Source organism: Lemur catta, chromosome 4 (assembly GCF_020740605.2).
Source record: "Lemur catta isolate mLemCat1 chromosome 4, mLemCat1.pri, whole genome shotgun sequence".
Lineage (NCBI taxonomy): Eukaryota > Metazoa > Chordata > Mammalia > Primates > Lemuridae > Lemur > Lemur catta.
Genome location: NC_059131.1, coordinates 94,024,345 through 94,045,435, shown reverse-complemented (window position 1 = coordinate 94,045,435; position 21,091 = coordinate 94,024,345). Strand labels below are relative to the sequence as shown.

Genomic DNA, 21,091 nt, shown 5'->3' with positions numbered 1-21,091 from the left:
TATCTTCTAGGTCTTTAAAGGAGGTGAACATTTTACCCTTTTTTCCCCAGATTACTTTACTGTGGTAAAATATATATATACACACACATATATAAGATAAAATTTACGATTTTAATCATTTTTAAGTGTATAGTTTAGTGGCATCAAGTACATTCATACTACTGTGCAACCATCACCACCATCCATCTCCAGATCTTTTTCATCTTCCCAAACTGAAACTCTGCACCTATTAAATAATAACTCTTCATTCCCCTTTTCTCCCCAGCCACTGGCAACCACTATTCTATTTTCTGTCTATGAATTTCACTACTGTAGGTAATTCATAGAAGTTGACTCATATAATATTTGTTCTTTTCTGTCTGGTTTATTTCACTTAAGCATAATGTTTTCAAGGTCCATCCATGTTGTAGCATATGTCAGAATTTCATATTTTAAGGCAAAATAATATTTCATTTATGTATATATGACATTTTGTTTATCCATTCATCTATCAATAGACATTTTGGATTGTTTCCAGCTTTTGGCTACTGTAAATAATGCTATGAACTATGGTGTACAAATATCTGTTAGAATCCCTGCTTTCAATTCTTTAGATACATACCCAGAGGCAGAATTACTGGACTATATGGTGTCTATTCAAGTTCTTTGCCCATTTTTGAATCAGGTTGTTATTTTGTTCCTGAATTTTAGGAGTTCCTATATATTCTGAATATCAATCCCTGATCACAACTATGAATTGCAATGTTTCCTCCCATTCTGTGGGTTGCCTTTTTACTGTGTTGGTATTGTGTTTTGATGAACAAAATTTCTTAACTTTTATGAAGTCAAATTTGGGAAGTTTTCAGACATTATTTCTTGAAATATCATCTTTTCTCTTTTGCTTCTCTCTTCTCCTTCTGGAACTCCCGCAAGGTATATATTGGTCTGTTTGATGGTGTCCCATAGATACCTTAGGCTCTGTTCACTTTTCCTAAGTCTTTTTCTTTCTGTTTATCAAACTCAATAATTTCCGTTGTCCTATCTGCAAGTTCACTGATTCTTTCTTCTGCTTGCTCAAATCTACATTTGAATAACTCTAGTGAAATTTTTATTTCAGTTATTTTACTTTTTAGCTCCAGAATTTCTTTTTGGTTTCTTTTTAGGTTTTTCTATCTCTTTATTGATATCTCCATTTTGTTGATATATTTTTTTCTTGACTTTCTCCCTATCATCCTTTAGTTCTGTAAGACAGTAGTTTTAAAGTCTTTTTTAGTAGATTTGCCATCAAATGTGTTCCACGGACAGTTTCTATTGATTTTTTTTCCTTGACTGGGCCATATTTTCCTGTTTCCTTATGTTTTTTTTTTTTAAACTAGACATTTGAATCTAATAATGTGATATCTCTGGAAATCAGATTCTAAACCTTCCCCTGGAATTTGCAAGCCTTCAATAGACTCCAGAGACAGATTTTGTCAGTGCGCAATTGTTGTCTAGGTGGAGAGACAGATCCTAGTGCTTCCTGTTCTACCACCTTCTCCAATCTGACTCCCTAGAGTTTTCAATATACATTTTTAACTAATCTATGTCCACCCACAAATAGCATTATATTGCTTCATGTATAGGAGAAATAAATTACAACAGAATATCTCCAATTCCTTCCTACCATCCTTTATGACATTGGTATCACTCATTTCACTTGTCTCAGTGTTCTAATTTCCAAAGACATTGTTACTATTATTTTAAACAAAGTGTTATCTGTTAGGTCAATTAAGAACGAGAAAATAAAAAGTTTTATTTTACCTTCATTTATTCCTTCTTCAACACTTTTTCTTTATGTATATCCAAGTTTCTCATCTATGCCATTCCTTTTTCCTTGAAGAAGTTTTTAAAAATATTTAATGCATCCAGTTCTGTCTGCAATGAATTTCTTCACTTTTGTTGACCAAAAAAAGTCTTTATTTCTCCTTTACTTTTTTTTTTAATAGACAGAGTCTCACTCTGTCACCCAGGCTGGAGTGTAGTGGTATCATCATAGCTCACTGTAATCTCTAACTCTTGGGATTAAGTGATCCTCCTGCCTCAGCCACCTGAGTAGCTGGGACTACAGGTGCATGCTGCCACACACAGCTAATTGTTTTGTTTGTTTTTTGTTTGTTTGTTGTTGTTGTTGTTGTTGTTGTTTTAGCTACAGGGTCTTGCTATGTTGCACAGGTTGGTCTTGAATTCCTAACCTCAAGAAATTCTTCCACCTCAACTTTCCAAAGCACTGGGATTACAGGTGTGACCCACCACATGCAGCCTCTCTTTCACTTTTAAGGACAATTATACTGTACCTAAAACTCTAGCTTAATGAGTTTTTTCTTTCAGCACTTAAAATACTTTACTCCATTCTCTTCTTGCTTGCTTGGTTTTTAATGAGAAGTTCACTGTGATTATTATCCTTGTTTCTATGTAAGTAAGATTTTTTTTCTCTGACTTCTTTTAACATTTTGTCTTTGTCATTGCTTTGTTGCAATATGAGTATGATATGCCTAGTTGTATGCTTGTTGGTATTCATCCTGCTTCGTGTTTTCTGAGCTTCCTGGATTGTACTTGTATGTCTGTCATTAACTTCAGAAAATTCTCAGTCTTTATTACCTCAAATATTCTTCCTCTCTATGCTGTCTTCCTTCTTCTGTTGGTATTCCTATTACATATAGTTACACTTTTTGGAATTGTCCCAGAGTTTTTTCATGTTCTGTTCTTGCTTTTAATTTTTATTTCTCTTTGCATATCAGTTTGGGAAGTTTCTGTTGACATATCTTCAAGGTCACTGATTCTTTCCTTGGCCATATACAGTCTACTAATGAGCCCATGAAAGGCAATCTTTTTTTATGTTACAATATTTTTCATTTTTTATTCTTTCTTGGAGTATCCATTCCACCTACTTATATTATCCATTTGCTATTGCATGTTGTCTACTTTTTTCATTAAAGCCCTTAATTTATTAATTATAGTTATTTTAAGTTTTCTGTTTGATAACTTCAAAATCTGTTATATCTGAGTCTGATTCTGATGCTTGCTTTGTCTCTTCAGAATACGTTTTCTCTCGCCTCTCAGTATGCCTTGTAAGTTTTTGTTGAAATCCAGCATGATGTATTATGTAATAGGAACTTAAGTAAATAGGCATTTAGTGTGAGGTTTTATGTTATTCTGGCTCGAAGTTGGGCCATGTTTAATGCTTGCTGTAGCTGGAAGTCCTAGAGGCTTCAAATTCCTCTAGTGTCATTTACTCTCCATTATTGACTTTGGGCTTCCCTAAGAACTCTTCTTCAGTTAGAATTTCTGTCTTGCAGCTTTTTCAGCCATAACCCACTGTTACTATACTAGAGTCGTGTTGTTGTGGTGGTAAGGAGTGGGGCAGGGAAGTGTTGTAATCTTACAATTAAACTGTAGCCTTTTAATAGGCTTATGTCCCTGAGCTGTAACCTTCATAAATGTTTGATAGCTTTTGTTACTTCCTTGGGTGAGACAAGAAGGCTCCAGGGGGTAGGTGTGGGAGAAATACCCTTTCCCAAGCTGGGCCAAGGTTCTGGTATAGTCTTTTCCCTGGAAAGGAGGCCTTCATCATGAAGAATGTTCTGGGCATATTTTACAATGGTTACTTTTTCTCTGTCTCTGCCAGAACCATGAGGGCATTTTTCTTGGCTTTTTGTTGTAAATAATTGGTGGGTTCCCTGAAGGTAAAACCCATGAAAGTGTGGGGTTTCCCACACTAACTTCCCTAGAAGTTTCACACACTAAAAAAGCTGAGTTGGTGGCAGTGGAGAGAAAGATTGAGTGAACAGTTGGGTGGCAAAGGATCCCATTAAACCAGTCTCCCATTCCTTGGAATAGGCCTGTCCCACTAAACTGTTGTGTCTCATTTTAGGAGATAGTGTTACAGATAGGCTTTCAGACAGGAGAAAAGGTTAATGTTTGGAACATTCTATAAACCAGTTTCCTTGGAGTCTGGAGGGCAGTCAGTTGTCTAGATGTTAGACTTGAAGTAGGAAGTTAAAGTGGAAGTAGACAGTGGCAATCTGACAGATTTTTCTTGCCTGTAGCTTGTATGTCACAAGGTATGCTTGCAGGGCCACAGGAAAAAAGGTAGTAGCAATTTCACTAAGTCCAAGTCAGAAAAGTGGAAGAATAATTTGGAAACATTAGTTTGAAGACTTGTAGCCAGGAAAGAATTCAGGATTCAATCCAAATTTTAGGCAAATAATAAAAACTCAAAAACAATGAACAAGGCTAAAATCTATTAACGGATGTATTTTCATTATCTTATGAAACTTAATACATAATTTTTCTCTCTCTAGTTTCCCATTGCTACCAAGAATAAATCATAGTAAGACCAATTTATTTGCAAAATAAATTTTAGTCTCAGCCAGTCGCGGTGACTCACACCTGTAATCCCAGCAATTTGGAAGGCTGAGGCAGGAGGATCGCTTGAGGCCAGGAGTTTGAGACTAGCCTGGGTAAGGAGCAAGCCCCATCTCAACAAAAAATTAAAATATTAGCCAGGCATGGTGGTGCATGCTTGTAGTCCTAGCTACTCTGGAGGCTGAGGCAGGAAGATTGCTTGAGTCCAGTAGCTTGAGGCTGCAGTGAGCTATGATCATATCACTGCACTCCAGCCTGGGCAACAGAGCAAGACATTGTCTCAAAAAATTTTTTTAGTCTAATTATACTTGGCCTGATTATTTGCTTTAAGTGCAGCAAGAATAGTGATTGGTCATACAGGCTATATTTAAACTGGCTTTGCTGAAACTTTTTTTTTTAATGGAATCTCAGATTAGACTTCCAAAAGCTTCTCAAGCCTAGCAAAGCCAAGGATTTGCCATCAGACTGTCTGCAATACCTGTGTGAATTGAGTAAATTTCTCTCTTCGAGGTCTTGAAATAACTTGAGGTTCCTGGGCCTGTCAGAAAGTGACACCCTTTACTTACCACTGGTCAGGAATCTTGTAAACGAAATGCACAAATGAGGTACCAGACCAGTCTTTTCAATAGGCTTTTTATCAGATCTATACAGTCAACCTCAATTCCTCAAAGCAGTCTGGTCATATCTAGAAATATGCCATTCCAGTCAAAGCCTTCCAAAATAACCAGTGTCTCCAACTGTGTCCTGTTACAAAAGAAAACAGATTGTTATTGAACTTATGCAAAGAACTATTTTGACATAGATTAAGAATACTCACAAATAGTTTCCAAATTCTGGAGAAATCAGGCAGATAGAAAGAAAAATGCTTCAAATTTTGCTCATAAAAGTACACTTTACCCAATTTTTTGTAAGCTAGTTTAAAAGAAAAAAAGCTTTCTTGATTTCTGAAAAACAAAACATGAAATGCATCAGCAATGTTTCAAACAAAAAGTCATTTTAAAATGTCAGTCCTCCATTAGTTCAGTCCCATGTAATTAACTCTCATTCTGCTTGATGTTTGGTTAGAAATCCTCATAAATGCATCAGCTTTTTAATTTGAGTTCTGGAAGTTTTTCCTAGTCCAATAGTATGATTTCCAAAGCTATCAGAAATCTGTATTTTCCATGAATTTCCTCATAGAAGCAAATTTTGAACTTTAGTTGATTATAAACTTTTTTTTATTTTTTATTTTTATTTTTTAGAAACAGGTCTTGCTCTGTCACCAAGGCTACAGTGCAGTGGTGTGATCATAGCTCAATGTAACCTATCACTCCTGGGCTCAAACGATTTTCCTGCCTCAGCCTCCACAATAACTGTGACTACAGGCATGCACCACTATGCCTGGCTACAAATTGCTTTTTGAGATGAATCAAAGTAAAACAATAATTAATAATTATCTACGGATGACAGAAATGTTAGAATAGCTGTGGTTAAAGACAAAATTGACAAGCAAATTTAGTTATTTCTGTGGCATACAACAATTTAACACAATAATCACAATTGTTACTGATAACATACACCAAGATATAACAGAATTTTAGGAATCTCATACAATTTTGGAACACATATTAATAACACATTTATACAAATAAAACCCAAAGAAAGTTAAACACCATTTTATATTTGACAATGCTTTCCATATGATTTTAACATACCAAATAAGCCTAATAATGTCTTTCTTAGACTTCCAGGGGAAGTAATATCCAAAAAGTTAGAATGAGGTAAAAAAGAGTGAATTTAGAATTTGAAATTTGATTTTGGAAATCCTGTCAAATATCAAATGTTTAAAACACTATCGTACCACAAAATAGGATCACAGGTCACTGTAAAACAAGTCATTCATTTAGCCAAAGTGATAATTCAAAGATTCAAAAAATAAACACTTTACTTTTTAATACAGAGGAGACTCAGTTTCTTAAATAATCAGAAGACCTAATAAATATACCATAATACAAACTGAATCTATCTCTTTCTCTCTCCCCCCTCTTTTTTTGCAGTTTGCTCAAAAGGTAAACAAAAATCTTGTACTATCTTTTACTACTATTATATGAAAATATTATTCAAAGGAGAAAACTAAATTTTACCATTTCGATAGTATATCATTAATGCTAAAGCTAATTTAATAAAACTTTATAAACAAATCCATTCAATCTTAATCAGATTTGATCACACAAAATAAGATTTCCATAAATTTTTTATAACAACTCACAAAATTTTCCCATTCTTTTTCTTTCCCACCTTTCTATATCCATTCAGTTTTATCCAGCATTCCTTTTTTTAAGTTAAAAGAACTTTTTAAAACCTCTAACCCAGACAAAATTACTTTTCCTTTAACAAAAACCACATTTTCATGCCTTTATAAGCTCACAAAGAAATTAAGCAAGTATCAAAAATACCATAGAAGCAACAGTTTTATGATCTTAAAAGATCTAACAGAGACATTATAAACCTGTTTGACCAATAGATACAGGGCAAAAAAGTCTAAATTTTGAAGGTGTTTCTATTTTACTTTACCAACAATTTTAAAACTAGCTTTATTTACCAAAGATTACTAAAGTCACATGAACTTGAAAGGCACTTGGGATTATTTAATTAATTTATGAGTACTCATTTATTTATAAGTCAATTTGGTACCATAGACAGTATACAAACAGACATATACACATAATTCTTGTTAACCCTGTGAGGATGGTTTCCGTGGGAGGAGTGTACAATTTCCACTTAGCATTTCCCAATATGTTAGCTCTTACCCTTACAGGTCAAGAATTTAGTATGGGGGTTGCACAAACTACTAAGGATGTCTATTCTATGTATGTTTGTACACCAGGGACATGACAACTTGGTTTGAGGACCTGTATACCTACTATGAGCTGGATCTGGGACAGACCTTTACTAGGCTGCCATATGTTCCCACTCTAAGAGAGAGCCCGTAATGACACTTTGAGTCTGTAGGTATCAGTATCAGTTCACACTCTATCCAATTGTCCATGAAACATTTAGGTATTCTCTTTTCCCCAGTGTATGGCTACCTGAGTAAATGGCTATAGATCACTTGGGGGAAGGACTGAGGGAATTATTACTGTGCATACTTGTTATGTATGGTGTTGCAGAGTCCTTTCTCCTAGGGACCTGGCCTCCCCATCTATCAATGTATTATTCCAGGTCCAAAAACTGGTTCAAGTCCAGAAACTGGGGAAGTGATCATGACTTTGTATCAGAGCAACTGCCCTCAACCTCTTCTTGTTCAGATTAAGGACTTCCTTTGATGACTGCCCATTTATTTTGCCCTAGATGCCTCATTCTACTCACTATCTCCAAAAGCCCTGTGGGTCAAGCCGGTTTGCCTGCCACTCTTACAGCATCCACCTGGCTTCTTGTGTTTGAATGACATCAGGTGACCTCTGTGCTACAAGGTTCCATTATCCTTACTGCTCTCGGTGAGACCAGTTCAGAAACAGCATCTTCTGCCTTTACCCTGGACTACAGGAAGAACCACCACTGAGTTTCTGAGTGAGGTTGATGCCTCTCTCACCAGAGAATTCCTTATTGATTTGGTAAGTGGTATACCCTCTGAACTTCCCTGTGAAATATATTTAACTGCTGGGTTTTCCAGCTTTATGTAAGTATATTCACTCTAGCAAGCTCACTTCTGTGAGCCATTTAATCCTCACTTACAATGTCAACCACAGCAGTTCTGATATTTCTACTTAACTTGGTGTATTGTGGGCCACTAATTTTTTTATGCTTCTAGATGTCATCCTAAGTGTGTTCACACTATCACCAGGACTCCTTGCATGAGTGTTAAATCCTGTATCCTAGGAGAGTATTCCCAAATTGATAAATTCTCTCTTATCTAACTTTATATTCCACCTCCCTCCAACCATTCATAACTTTCAGAATTCAGCCCCATGCATACTCTCCTGGCTCCTGCTGGTACCTGTTGGCTAGGACCTACAGCTTCTTTGGGGTAGGGTTGCATTCCAATATTATCAGTCCTACGATGTCCCTGGAATATTATATGTAGTGAATTGACCATAACTAATGCCTAGCAGCCAGCAGGGCAAGAGGGGGTGTATCCTGAGAAGGTTGGTAAATGTTACTCTGCAGAAAGGAGACCTCCCATTGTTTCACAAGGGAGGAGTGGGAGCACTTTGGCAGGCCTAGCAGGTTGAGGGGAATCTAGGGATTCAAGATTTTTCAGGTATATCAACCCAAATGTACCCATGCCATATGTCAGAGACCCACTCTTTCCCAACCAGAGCCCTAACCTGGACATATCACACCTGCCTAGCTGGAGAGTTTGATCTTTTTTGGAAGTTTCCACTTGGCCTTCTGCTACTTAAGTTTAAGTCCTGGAAATGATCCTCAGTTTTCTCTGCTTTCCCACTGCAGGAGATAAGAACCTTTTTATATGCTCCCCAGAAGGATTTCTGGTATTCACACTTAGCTCTGAATCACAGATTAATCACTCTTAGCCTTTCGTTATCTCTCTCCAAAGTATTAATTCCACTCAGCAATAGCCATCACATTGCGGTGAGCTTACAGTTTCTATTTCTCCCATACCTGAGAACCGTGCTGTACACTACATACTCTTTCCCAGGTACACTACAGGTGAAATTTTAACAATTGCCCTGTTTGCTTGTGGTAGTTATGTTCTACCTGCCACCACTGATACATTGCCAGCCAGCAATGGGTGACCAAGTCCAAAATACAATCATAACTGCCTTCTTGGACCATTTCTGACACCAAATTTTTCAGGTTAGGTTTTGTGAAAAGTAGACTCTGAGGCAAAGATTAGCATTTAAAAAGTTTATTAAGGAGTACACATAGGATCAACATGAGTGGAAAGAGAAGATAAAAGTAGGACAAGATAGGGAAAAGGTGGCCATGATGCTATTGTACCATAAAGAATTTTACTGGCCTTTATCCTTGGTTCATGGGAGGTAACTTTTAAACCGTTGGAATTTCCCAAGTGATAGGAGTGTCTTTGTTATTTATAGTGGGCCCTTGGACCACACCTGTATTCGGGCTAAGGACATAACTTGGGATGGAGGCTGGTCCTGCCAGAAAGACCAACCATGTTATTAAAGGGTTGAAGCTTTGAGCCACATGATATCAGACCTTTAAGGAGGAGGAGGCACTGGAAATTGAGTTCAATCATGGAGCCAATGATTGAGCCGATCACAACTATATAATGAAATCCCAATAAAAACTCTAGACACTGAAGCTCAGTGGAGGTTCCTGGCTTGTGAGAACATCGATGTGTGGGAGGGTCACATGTCTTAATTCCACAGGGATAGGACTCTGATTTATATTCTTTATAATAAAACTGTAATCGTGAGTATAGTGCTTTCCTGAGTTCTGTAAGTTATTCTAGTAAATTATCAAATATAATGGGGTTATGTGAAACCCTGAATTTGTAGCCAGTTGGGCAGAAGTGCAGGTGGCTTTGTTGTCCCCTGAACTTGTGGATGGTTTCTGGAGTGAGGGCATTTTAAATGCTGTTGGGGACTTTGTCCTTAATTTGTGGGGTCTGGAGGGTTAGTGGCCAAACTGTAGTGTGGTACATCAGATGCCGACATAAGAAAGGCCTCAGCTGATCTCACGGTGAGTTTAGATGCTCTGAGGCTCACGGTTGTCCTGAGTTGGGCAGAGGGGCCACGCCTTTGTATCTCTAACATGTACTCAGGCTGCCCTTGGGCATGTCAGGTTTCTTTAGCCAAGGAAGTTCCTGAAGAGAGCTGACAGCTGAGGGTTGAGTGCAGGCAGGACTCCCAGCAGCTGAGGATGTCTCATTCTGGAATTGGGATTTTGATGGCAAGTCACAGCATCCACTACAGTTTGTAACTATTTCTATCTCTTAAATAGTAGAGAGGATCAGGTGATTAAAAACAGTACTGACAATCCTTTCAATTTGTAAGCATTTAGTAGCTAAAGAGAATTCAGAGGGGGTGATTGGTAGGTTGACCGTATCATTTTCCCACTTAAATCTTGTTGCTGTCTTCCTATCACTTTAGGAAGGATAAAGCCTTACATCCTCAGCAGTACTCCTCAGAATCTGCATGATACGGTTCCTTCTTGCATCTGCAGGATCATGCCTTCCTCATCTCATTGCTTCATCATTTCATCCCATCTTATTTTCTGTCTGTGGATTGCACCTTACTTTTTACAGTTCCAGGGCCTTTGCACAGGATGTTTTCTCTGCTTGGGATGCTTTCTTCCCTCTTTGCCTGGCCAATCTGTAGTCATTTTTTAGATCTTTGTCTAAATGTCTCTTGCTCAGAGAGGCCTTTCCTAACCCTCAATCTAGACCAAGGTCACTTGTTGTATGCTCTCATAGCTCCTGTCCTCTGTAGATGGCCTTTTAAAACACTTATTACAGCTGTAACAACAGTTATTTATGTGTTTGGCTGTTTAATGTCTGTCTTTCTTCCTTTGACATGTTTCATGAAGGCAACTATGGGTATTTTCTTCTTTCCTTTTTCCCTAGTACTTCACTCAAGGCCTGACATGGGGACTTAATAAATATTTTTGAGTGACTAATTAAATGACGTAATTAAGGTATGGGTAACAGTTACACAGTTATAGCGGTTAACAGCACAGCTCTGGAGTCAGACTGTGTTTAAATCCTCCAAATCCTAACTTGTCCATTGAGAGCTCTGGAAACTAGTTCTCCATCTGGACAATGTAGAAACTTGCATATCATTTCACGTTGAGTTTGTCAGAGTGGGAGAGTTTATCCTCAATAACCACACCCTAGGAGACTAATGTGGAATGAGATTACCTATTTATCAGCAGCAGCACAGTATAGCAGTTAAGCACATGTACTTTCTGGGCTGAATCCCAGAACTGTCATCGTGGCCACAATACTTTGTCTCTTTGTGCATCAGTTTCCTCATCTGTAAACGAGTCTAACTCATAGCACCTAAATCAATATTGCCATAAGTCTCTAATAGGCTGAAATATGTAAGGAAGAGTCTTTGGTTCATAGGATGGGCTTTATATGTGTTTGTTATTATCATTATTATTTCTTAATTTAGGTTGGGAGACACCTGTGGCTGAGACCTGGAGCTGGTTAGCTGCATAAGATATTTCTTCTAGGTGAGCAAGTCCATGCCATAGACCAAATATTAAATAATAGATCCGAGGGTTTTCTAGTAGACAAAGAGTAAAAGTAAAGGAAATAGAATTTTCTCTGGAGGGTGGGCGCAGTGGCTCACACTTGAAATCCTAGCACTCTGGGAGGCTGAGATGGGAGGATCGCTTGAGGTCAGGAGTTCCAGACTAGCCTGAGCAAGAGTGAGACCCCATCTCTACTAAATACAGAAAAAAAAAAAAATTAGCCAGGCATGGTGGTACATGCCTGTAGTCCCAGCTACTTGGGAGGCTGAGGCACGAGGATCGGTTGAGCCCAGGAATTTGAGTTTGCTGTGAGCTAGGCTGACCACCTGGCACTCTAGCCTGGGCAACAGAGTGAGACTCTGTCTCAAAAAGAAAAAAAAAAAAAATTCTCTGGAAACATTCCCAGCAAGTTGTAGGGGGCCTGGTGGGAGGCTCTTCTGTATTCTAACGATAATTATATATGAAAATCTGGGGTGGAGCATTAGATCTAGGACTCTGTTCCTTCTCCTAGGAAGTGTGCATATACTGGCAGATTCTAGCCCTTTGTTCCCTTTATTATGGAGTCCAGAAAGGCATATCCTTTGGTAAATATGGCCTTTCTTCAGTCATTTAGTTTACAACACAGTTGATTAGGCTATAGTTTTATTTAGATATATCCTTGGCCCAAGGAAAAGGTCTCATCACCTTGATTTCAGTTCCTCCTTTATCAAGTCTCCTTGCACATTTATGAGGCTGACATCTCTAAGAGTGGGGCACTTCTCCAGGCAGAATTCTAACTTTATTTCCTGATTATGTCTCTGAAATTTTAGAACAGTTTATATTAGTCCTCAAACTGAAAACCTGAAGACTGGGATTGCAATAGCCGGAGTGAAATCTGGATTTTGATGCTGATTTTAACTGGCTGTGTTAACTTGGGCAAAACCTAAAGGTTCAGGTTACTTCATTTGAAATAAGGAAGCAAAAAGAGAAAATCAGCTGGGAACCCTTTTCCAGGTTTACAAGTCAGTGATCATACATCATGATCTGACAAAAGTCAGTACAGTCGTTCCTCAGTATTGTTGAGGGATTGGTTCCAGGAGCCCCTGCAGATACCAAAATCCATGGATGGTCATGTCCCCGATATAAAATGGCAGTATTTGCAGATAAGCTAAGCACATTCTCCTGTATACTAAATCATCTCTAGATTACTTATAATATCTTAATACAGTGTAAATGCCATATAAAGATTAATAGTTATTATGCTGTATTGCTTAGGAAATAAGAACCAAAAAAAAGTCTGTACATGTTCAGTATAGATGCAGCCATACATTCTTTTTGGAATATTTTCTATCTGTAGTTGGTTGAATCCATGGATAAGGAACCAACAGATATGGAGGGTCAAGTGTACTATGTTTTTTTCCTATCAAACATACCTATAATAAAGTTTAATTTATAAATTGGGGACAGTAAGAGATTAACAATAACTAATAAATAAAACAATTATAACAATATACGGATAGCCCCTGACTTATGATGGTTTGACTTAAGATTTTTTTCAACTTTACAATGGGTTTATTGGTTTATTAAATGAATTTTTGACTTAATGATATTTTCAGTTTACAATGGGTTTATTAGGACATAAACCCATCATAAGTAGAGGACAATCTACAGTTTTAATAATAAAAGTTATGTGAATGTGGTCTATCAAAATATCTTATTGTACAGTACTATGGGTACCTGAAACCACAGAAAGTGAAACCAGGGACAAAATGGGGACTACTGTACATTTAGGATAGAAAGTTGTACTAAATATTTTTTAGGTGAAAAAGATGTACCTGTTTCTTTGTGTTCACCTTGGAATGTGGGTTTGGTACAAAAATAAAAACCCTCTTTATCAGTTGCGATTTTTAAGTTGCATTTAATTTTAGCCATTGCAGTTCTGAGAATTTGATATGAACCAGAGTATGGTCTTCCAGAGTAGCCAAACAGAGCCATTACATGAAAGACAGAGATCACCCTGCTTGAGTTGGTCCACAGACCTTTTTCTTGTGCATTTCTTCCGAGAATGAATGCAATTGAGCGAGCAGATGGGTTCTAGGGGGCGAGTGCCACAAAAGTCTTAAGGGTCATCCTGCCCATCAATTTGCTATCGCTTTACAAGCTGTAGGGTACAGCCCTTCTGCCTGGGTGATTTCTTCACCTTCCTCCGCCTTAGGGTGTACATCTCTAACACAACACCTACCCTGCAGGGTTACTGTAAGAATAAGGGCAGAGCTAGGGGTAATACTGTGAAAGCATATTGTAGACACACGGGGGGGGGGGTGGCAAAAAAAAAAAAAAGTTGTACCCTCACTGCCAATTTTCTGTATTCCAGTAAAAACATCTACAGCTTCAGTGCATTTTGTCCGCGCTGGGTAAAAAAAGGGCAAAATAGATCATGGCAAGTCTAAACATTTTCTCACTTCAGTTTTCTCACTGCGATTAAGTGTCTGGTGCAATGGCTGCAAGTTCTAGATTTGGACTTATAAAACAGTAGGGTTCCAACCACGGCTCTTCCACTTACTAGCTGTGTGATCTTCATCAGTTTCTCACTTTCTCTGGGTCTCCGATTCTCCTAAAGCCAGGGTAATACAGATGGTTAGGATTTCCTAACTAGGACTAGACTTTCTCAATTTTGTCAATCAGTGGGGTAAGGCGGGACTGACAAGAAGCGTAAAGGCCATCAGGCTCAGGCCCCCAGCAGCCTCTCAAAAGCGCGGAAAGCTCCGGGAGGACCGAGCAGGCTGGAGAAAGGTGGGGCCTAAGGAAGTCGGACCAATGAGGCTGCTGGCGGGACTGGAGTTCCCGCCTCCGGGCAGCGTGCGCGCGCACCACGCACGCACTCACGTACGCACGCACGCTGCGGAAGCGCGCGCAGGCCCAGCCCTCGTCGCCGCCGCCATTTTAGCTCCTGGTTCGGGCCGCACGGTGTGGGCTGTTGTGGCGGGAGGGGTGGGGGGTCCCCCGGAGTTCAGTGGCTGTGCTCTACTGTGCCCGTACAGTAGCTAGCTCCTTGTTTTGCTTGCCTCATAACCGCCTGCTCGAAGAGTGCGAAGATGTCCAAGCGCCACCGGCTGGACCTGGGGGAGGATTACCCCTCCGGCAAGAAGCGTGCGGGGACCGATGGGTAAGCGAGGCCGGCGGCGCGAGGCAGCGACTCGGGCTTTGTTGGGGTTCCGGCAGGGAGCGGGCCGGGGCCGGCCTGGCCCGGCGGGTCCCGGAGGCCGAGTCTTTGTTGTTCTCGGGGCTTGGTTCACCACGGCGGGTCGGGAAGAGCGGCCCCTGTCCGGCCCGGCAAGGGCGCGGGGCTTTGCGTGTGGCGGGGCCGCCGTCCGGCCCAGTCGGGAGGGGGAGAGGCCTGTTGTGGCCACGAGGGCGCCTCCTCTCCAAGGCCGAGCCGAGCGAGAGTCGCTTTCGATGGGGCCGGCAGGGAGTGAGCCGCGGACCTCGTGGCCTCTGCTCCCGAGTAAGGCCTGGAGCCTGGGCAGAGGGTGGGGGAGGGCGCGGCGGGAGTATCCCCTGCCAAGGGCACCGGGCGCTTCTCGGGCTGAGGGATCGGGGAAGGGCTGCGACGGGGGCTGGGGGCGCGGCTGGGTGCTCGGGACGGGGCAAGAGCGAGGGCGGAAAGTGAGAGAAGCGTGTGGATTCCTGTGTAGGCTGGGGTGGGGGTGGCGGGAGTTGAGTGAAGCGAGCAAAAGGGTAGTTCTCGGGGGAAGGGAGAGTAGAGGGCCTGCTGGGAGAAAGGAAAACGTGGAGTAGGATACCCGATGGGCTGGAAGGCGGGTGGTTTGGGGCGGCTGAGTTTATAGTTTGGCGGGAGAGAGCGTGCCTCGGTCCATTCAAATACTTCAAAGTAGACACTAGGCAAACTTCCGCCCTCTACCTACGCTCCCGCCATCTCCTTTATTTCCTGCCTTGTTCAAAGCAGTGGTTACTGAGCATCCCCGGGGTAGGGATTAGAAGGCATTCTTTTCCCCCCCTAAAGTCTTATTTTCTATCTTTTTCCCATTTTCCTTCATAAGTAGCTTTTGAAATACGGGGACTCTTTTCAGAAGTGTTTTTAATACTTTTGGCAATAAATCGCCCACGTGGAGGTTGAGAGTTGACATACACAGACCATGATGTTCCTGATTCCTTTCCCTTAGCCTTTCCTTAAAGAGACAGGAATTTAGCAGTTAACTTAAGCAGATGCGTAAAAGTAATTTCTTGTCCAGTGTATGTTTTTATCCAAAAGTACAGATATCAATTTGGATAATTCAGGCAAAAATCATAGAAGTCCGAATATCCAGATACTTTGCATAATTTAATTTTATTGTGTGAATGTGACACAGTCTCTGTCAAGTTGCCTATATAGCTTTTGTGCCTTCTTTTATACTAAAGTTCTTCATTGGGATTGATTTCCAGGTATCTGTTTAGTTTCAGTTTGGAGTATAAGCCAGGGTAGGATGCACTTTTTGATGTCTTGCCTTATATTGCTAGAAAGCAGAAGTTGGTCACATTTTAATTTTGTAGATTCTTTAGCTTACAAAATTAGACATTGTAATCATACAGTGACATTGTAAGGCTCTCCTTAGGCTGTCCTACCTATCCTCCATGACCCCCAGCAAATGTTAAGTGGGTTTGAGTTATATGTCACAAATCCTCAGAGCTGGAAGCAATTTTAAAATGTGTAATCAGCTCCTTTCAAGGAATTAGAAACGGAGACCAGAGATTAGGTAGCTTGTGCAAGTTTACACAGTTTACAGCAGGATCTAGAACCCTGCTCTATTTTCACTCTTCAGTGGTCAGCCTAATAATGTAGTTGAGAGTTATTACAGCCTATTTTAATGATACTTATAATGGGTTGGTAAAGTAGGGAACACTTGGTTCTTGATTCCTCTGAAGCAACAATAAATTGCTTCCCATCTGGCTCAGATGCATCTGATATTTCACAAGAGGTCAGATTGGAACAAAGTATTTTATATGGGAGGGAATGAATTCACTGATTTGTATTTGTGCATATGCACACCATTTTAAAATGCTTTCCTTGGCGTTAGTGGTCCCACGATATGTATATGTGGTTGTTTCCTTTCTTTTCTAAAAACAGATTCCTTAGTAAGAGTGTTGACTTTTTGAGTCTAAGATGGTAACTTTATGATTGCCTTGTATATTGACATTTGCCTGTAGGTAAAGGAGAGTTCATCTTTAGAATAATGACCAAGTCCTGAGAAATTTCTAGAGGGAAGTTTGATGCTGATTTCTGTGTCATTTCTAAAAGAAATGGTTTTATTTAGCTTACAGTTTTTTTTAGTTTTCAGGGATTTTTATTAAATCCATGACAGTTACGAGAGCTTGGGCTTGTCAGTCTCCTGAATGCCACTGCCAAACATGACTGTCCCATTTCTCCAGTACTGAGAAGGGAGAGTAACTTAAGTGGGAGATTTCACGTATATTCATGCTCCCAAACTATATAAGGCTTTATTTACAACTGGTATATTTTAACTTTGAAGTGAGATGTAGAAGTTGTAAGTTCCTGTTATATATTCTGACCTCATTCCTTTCTCCATGAGCCCACAGAATTTTCACTGTAAAATTACTACCAAAAGACAACTCATTGTTGAAGTATAGAAAGATTTTTTAAAATTAGGAACATTTTTCATTTGATGTTGGTTTCCCATATGCCTGATAAGTGCTTTCGTGTTAATTGCAGGAAAGTGAAGCTAATATATTAATGCTGCGATAACATGTAGCGTACGTGCTATGCACCTGACACTATTCTAGGTGCTTTATACGTAATAAACATTTTCACTACAGTCCTATGTAGTAGGTGAGGCTAAGTAACTTTCCACAGGGAACACAAGAAGTATCTGTACACTACGGTATAAAGAAAAAGGCAATAAATTCCCTGAGATTTCGTCTCTATCTTTGAAGGATATTTTTTTGAACATTTTTTACGATCTCTGCATATTTACTCACAAATATGAACTATACTAATTATCAGTGGGATTTTTCAATATTTGTTATTTTGTGCTTTGATTTTTTTCCCCACTCAGAAATGTCATTAACTATAGTGTGTGTATATACACACACTCACTCTTGTCTTTTTCATTGGCTGCATAAGTCTCCAGTTGTAAAGATGTGTCATAACTTACTTAACCAACATCCTGTTAGCTGATGTTTACATAGTTTCCCAGTCATTATTTTATAAATGAAAAGTATAATGGACATCCTTATAGATACATATTTGTGCACCCATATCTTTAGGAGAAGTTACTGGAAGTAAGATTGCCAGATAAAAAGCAATGCTTACTTAAAAATATTCCTATTTTGATGATCAGTTTACATCTTCATTAGCAGTATTTCAGTGCCTGTTATTCTTCCATGTAGAATTTTAACATCGTATTATAACTTTCTAAAAAAATCTTTAATGATAACCAATATTTATTGGGCATTTACAATGTGCCAGGCAATACTTTAAGCGTACTACGTATATTAACTCATTTCATCCTTTTTATACTCCATAAATTATTAGTAACCACATTCTATAGATGAGGAAAGAAATAACTGGTCATATAGTTAGCTTAAGTCCTGAACAAGGATTGAGCTGAGACACAGTACAGAACCATGTGCTCAACAGCTTTCATATTGTCTGTCCCTTCTACTGTTGTGGCTAAGTGAGCATAAAGTGCTGTTTTCATGATCAGTTTTTTGTACCATTATGCCTCAATTAGTAAATCTTTAAGAACAAAACTCCTTTACAATAGAAATGCCTGTTTAAGAAAGAATATATGCATACATACAATGAAATATACATATTTAGGAAGCAGAGGATTCTAGTCCCCCTTTTACCTTTAATTTTTATCCTCCTCCCCCATTGAAGGTAGATAGTTTGAACCACAGGCAGCATTACTGGGTGGTTGAGTTTGTCTTCTGTGTCCTCCCTGTTGCTCTCTTATTTTAATCTGAGACATTTTATTGATACTTTTCTCTTTGCAGATTAGTAAATTAAGGCTTGTGCCTTTCTTGTGGTTATACACCTGTGATCCAAGTACGTGTTTTACTCTTACACCACAGCTATCTCCATTTTTTTGGTCAGCAGCTAAACTTTATGTCTTCAGAATGTATTCTATACTTCCGTATTTTGTTTGTTAATGAAGCTTCTGATAAAGTGAATCCCTGAAAAAAACTTTGTTAGTATAGGTATTACTTTAACAAAGCAAGACTGTGTGTGTCTGGATATATATACAATTTATTTTGTTCATCACCCCTTTTCCCCCAAGTTTTGTAACTCTTGAAAAGTTAGATCCATATCTTAAGTGCCTCTTACTATGCTAAAAGTATAGGAGAAGTTCATTGAACTTTTTTTGGTCCCCTCCCTCTCCCACGTGGTTGAGTGAGTACTAGAAATATGAATCCTTTTTATTTAGACCAAATGTTATTTAAGGGTTCCTTTCACAGTGTAAGCTCCATAGTCTTTAAGCTGGGTACATTTTTACGTACCTTGTTATAAACTACTAATTTGCATTTTGGGGCAGTATAAATGCTTACTTAATTGATGGGCACCTTAGATTGGAAAAAGAATGAGAGAGGCAAAGAAAGGTGGTTGATGACGTATTTCAGAGATAGGCCAGGACTCTGAAGTTTTGAATTCTGAAACTTCATTTTATGTTTATTGTGTTATCCTTTAGTTTTTCTTTCCCTTTAATTTCCTTTCTGTTTATGCCAGGTGGAATGAGAGGCTTCATTCAATTCTAACTACAATGCCTAGTGATTCTCTAGAAGCTGAACATTGAAATGGAAGAAGGGAAAATCTCTTTTCATATTTATGTATATATACACACACATACATATGTAAGGCTTTTCTCCCCTTTGAGTAAATTCATATGAAATAGAAATATATATATTTCTATTTAAGAAGGACAGGATCAGATATAATTGGTTAGCTTACCATTTCTGTAATTGGGGAACCATCCTAGAGAGTGAACACAGGTAGTTCCTGCTGTGTTACTGATACAGTATTGCATTGCTTAATGATGGGGATAAGTTTTCAGAAATGTATCCTTAGGCAAATTCCTCATCCTGTGAATACCATAGAGTGTACCTACACAAACCTGGGTGGTATATAGCCTATTGCTCCTAGGCTACAAACCTGTATAGCATGTTACTGTGCTGAAGACTCTCGGCAGTTGTAACACAATGGCAAGTATTTGTATCTAAACATAGAAAAGGTACACTAAAAATACTATGGTATTATAATCTAATGTGACCACCATCATGCATGCAGTCCGTTGTTGACTGAAATGTTAACATGATGCATGACTGTACTTACTTGGAGCACAGAAAATATATGCTATTTTTGTATATTACAGATAAGGAACAATGAACGTAGCTCCATGTTGCCACAATAGTTCAAGTCTGGTTCTAAACACCTTGTGGCAAGTTTGTTTGCTATAGGACTTGATCTGGAGTAAACTGGATTAGTAGAAATATGCATAGATTATTTTAAGGTTTTTATGCGCACCATCAGCCCATCTCAGCCAGCAGCCTTTTCCTGAACACAGAGACATTCGAGCAACTTGTAGTCATTCTACTTGTGAGGATTCCTAGCATAATTTTAAAATTACCATTGTATGGTGGGCCATCTCTAGTAATTAGAAGTATAATACATACCAGAATTGGCCATTTTAAATTGACCTAAGTTTAATATGATGGCTACCTGCAGAATTTTAACATTTTAAACAACTAAATATTATTCATGAAGCCTGCTTTAACTTGTCTACATTTCATTTTATGGTTAACCAAGGTACATAGGTTTACAAAGTATTTCTAATGTTTTACTATAGCCATTATGGCTAAAATGTAAGTGAACAATGAAAAAGGAATAAAAGTGTTTTAATATTAGTTGTCCTTGTGAAACAGTATACACTTATCAAACCAAATTGGGAAAGTGCTGTAAAGTATAACTAAGAAAATAAACTTAGCTATAATTCATACTTGTATTACTTAGTTGAGATTCTGATATGTGTAACATTGTACTGTGTTCTTTTCACTTAGTATTACAGCACAAAATATTTTCCTGCAGCAAGGAAAGGGATATTAATTTACTAGAAATGAATAAAAGTATTGAGCAGAACCACCACTCTTTACTGTAACATTGTGAGGTGGAGTTGTCTTTGTGTCTGGTAGCAGTGTTCTTACTAAATCTTGAATATTTTTCAGTGCAAAAAATACCTCTTCACATAACTTGAAGGAGAGTCTGGTAAAGATTGTGATGCCATCTTCTTTTGCCCAATTAGGCCTTTTTTCCACCTTACCCTCAATCTCTAGTGTCTGTGACTTCTGTTTAAGTGGGGGGGGGGGGGGTTGCGGTTTACTTGCCAGATACTGAGTTCTTGTATTACCTCATCTATGGTAAAGGTTGTGGAAAGAATTTGAGTATTATCAAGGAAGGGAAAGATATTTATGGTGGAGCATGGAGACTCCTTGATTATAGGTTCTTTTTCATTATTTCTGATAGTTATGTAATCCACTGAATTTTATATCCATTTAT

At 38.8% G+C, this 21,091-nt stretch overlaps 1 protein-coding gene across 1 annotated transcript in view; it reads left to right on the top strand.

The window, feature by feature from the left end:
* The first annotated feature begins 14,408 nt into the window (after positions 1–14,408).
* The window catches only part of DHX15 (DEAH-box helicase 15), a 55,965-nt gene continuing 49,282 nt past the window's right edge, over positions 14,409–21,091 (top strand). Inside the window, exon 1 of the mRNA XM_045550461.1 lies at positions 14,409–14,689. Within this exon, the coding sequence (XP_045406417.1) occupies positions 14,619–14,689 (71 nt within the window). The 5' untranslated portion in view covers positions 14,409–14,618. The remainder of the gene's footprint in view (positions 14,690–21,091) is intronic.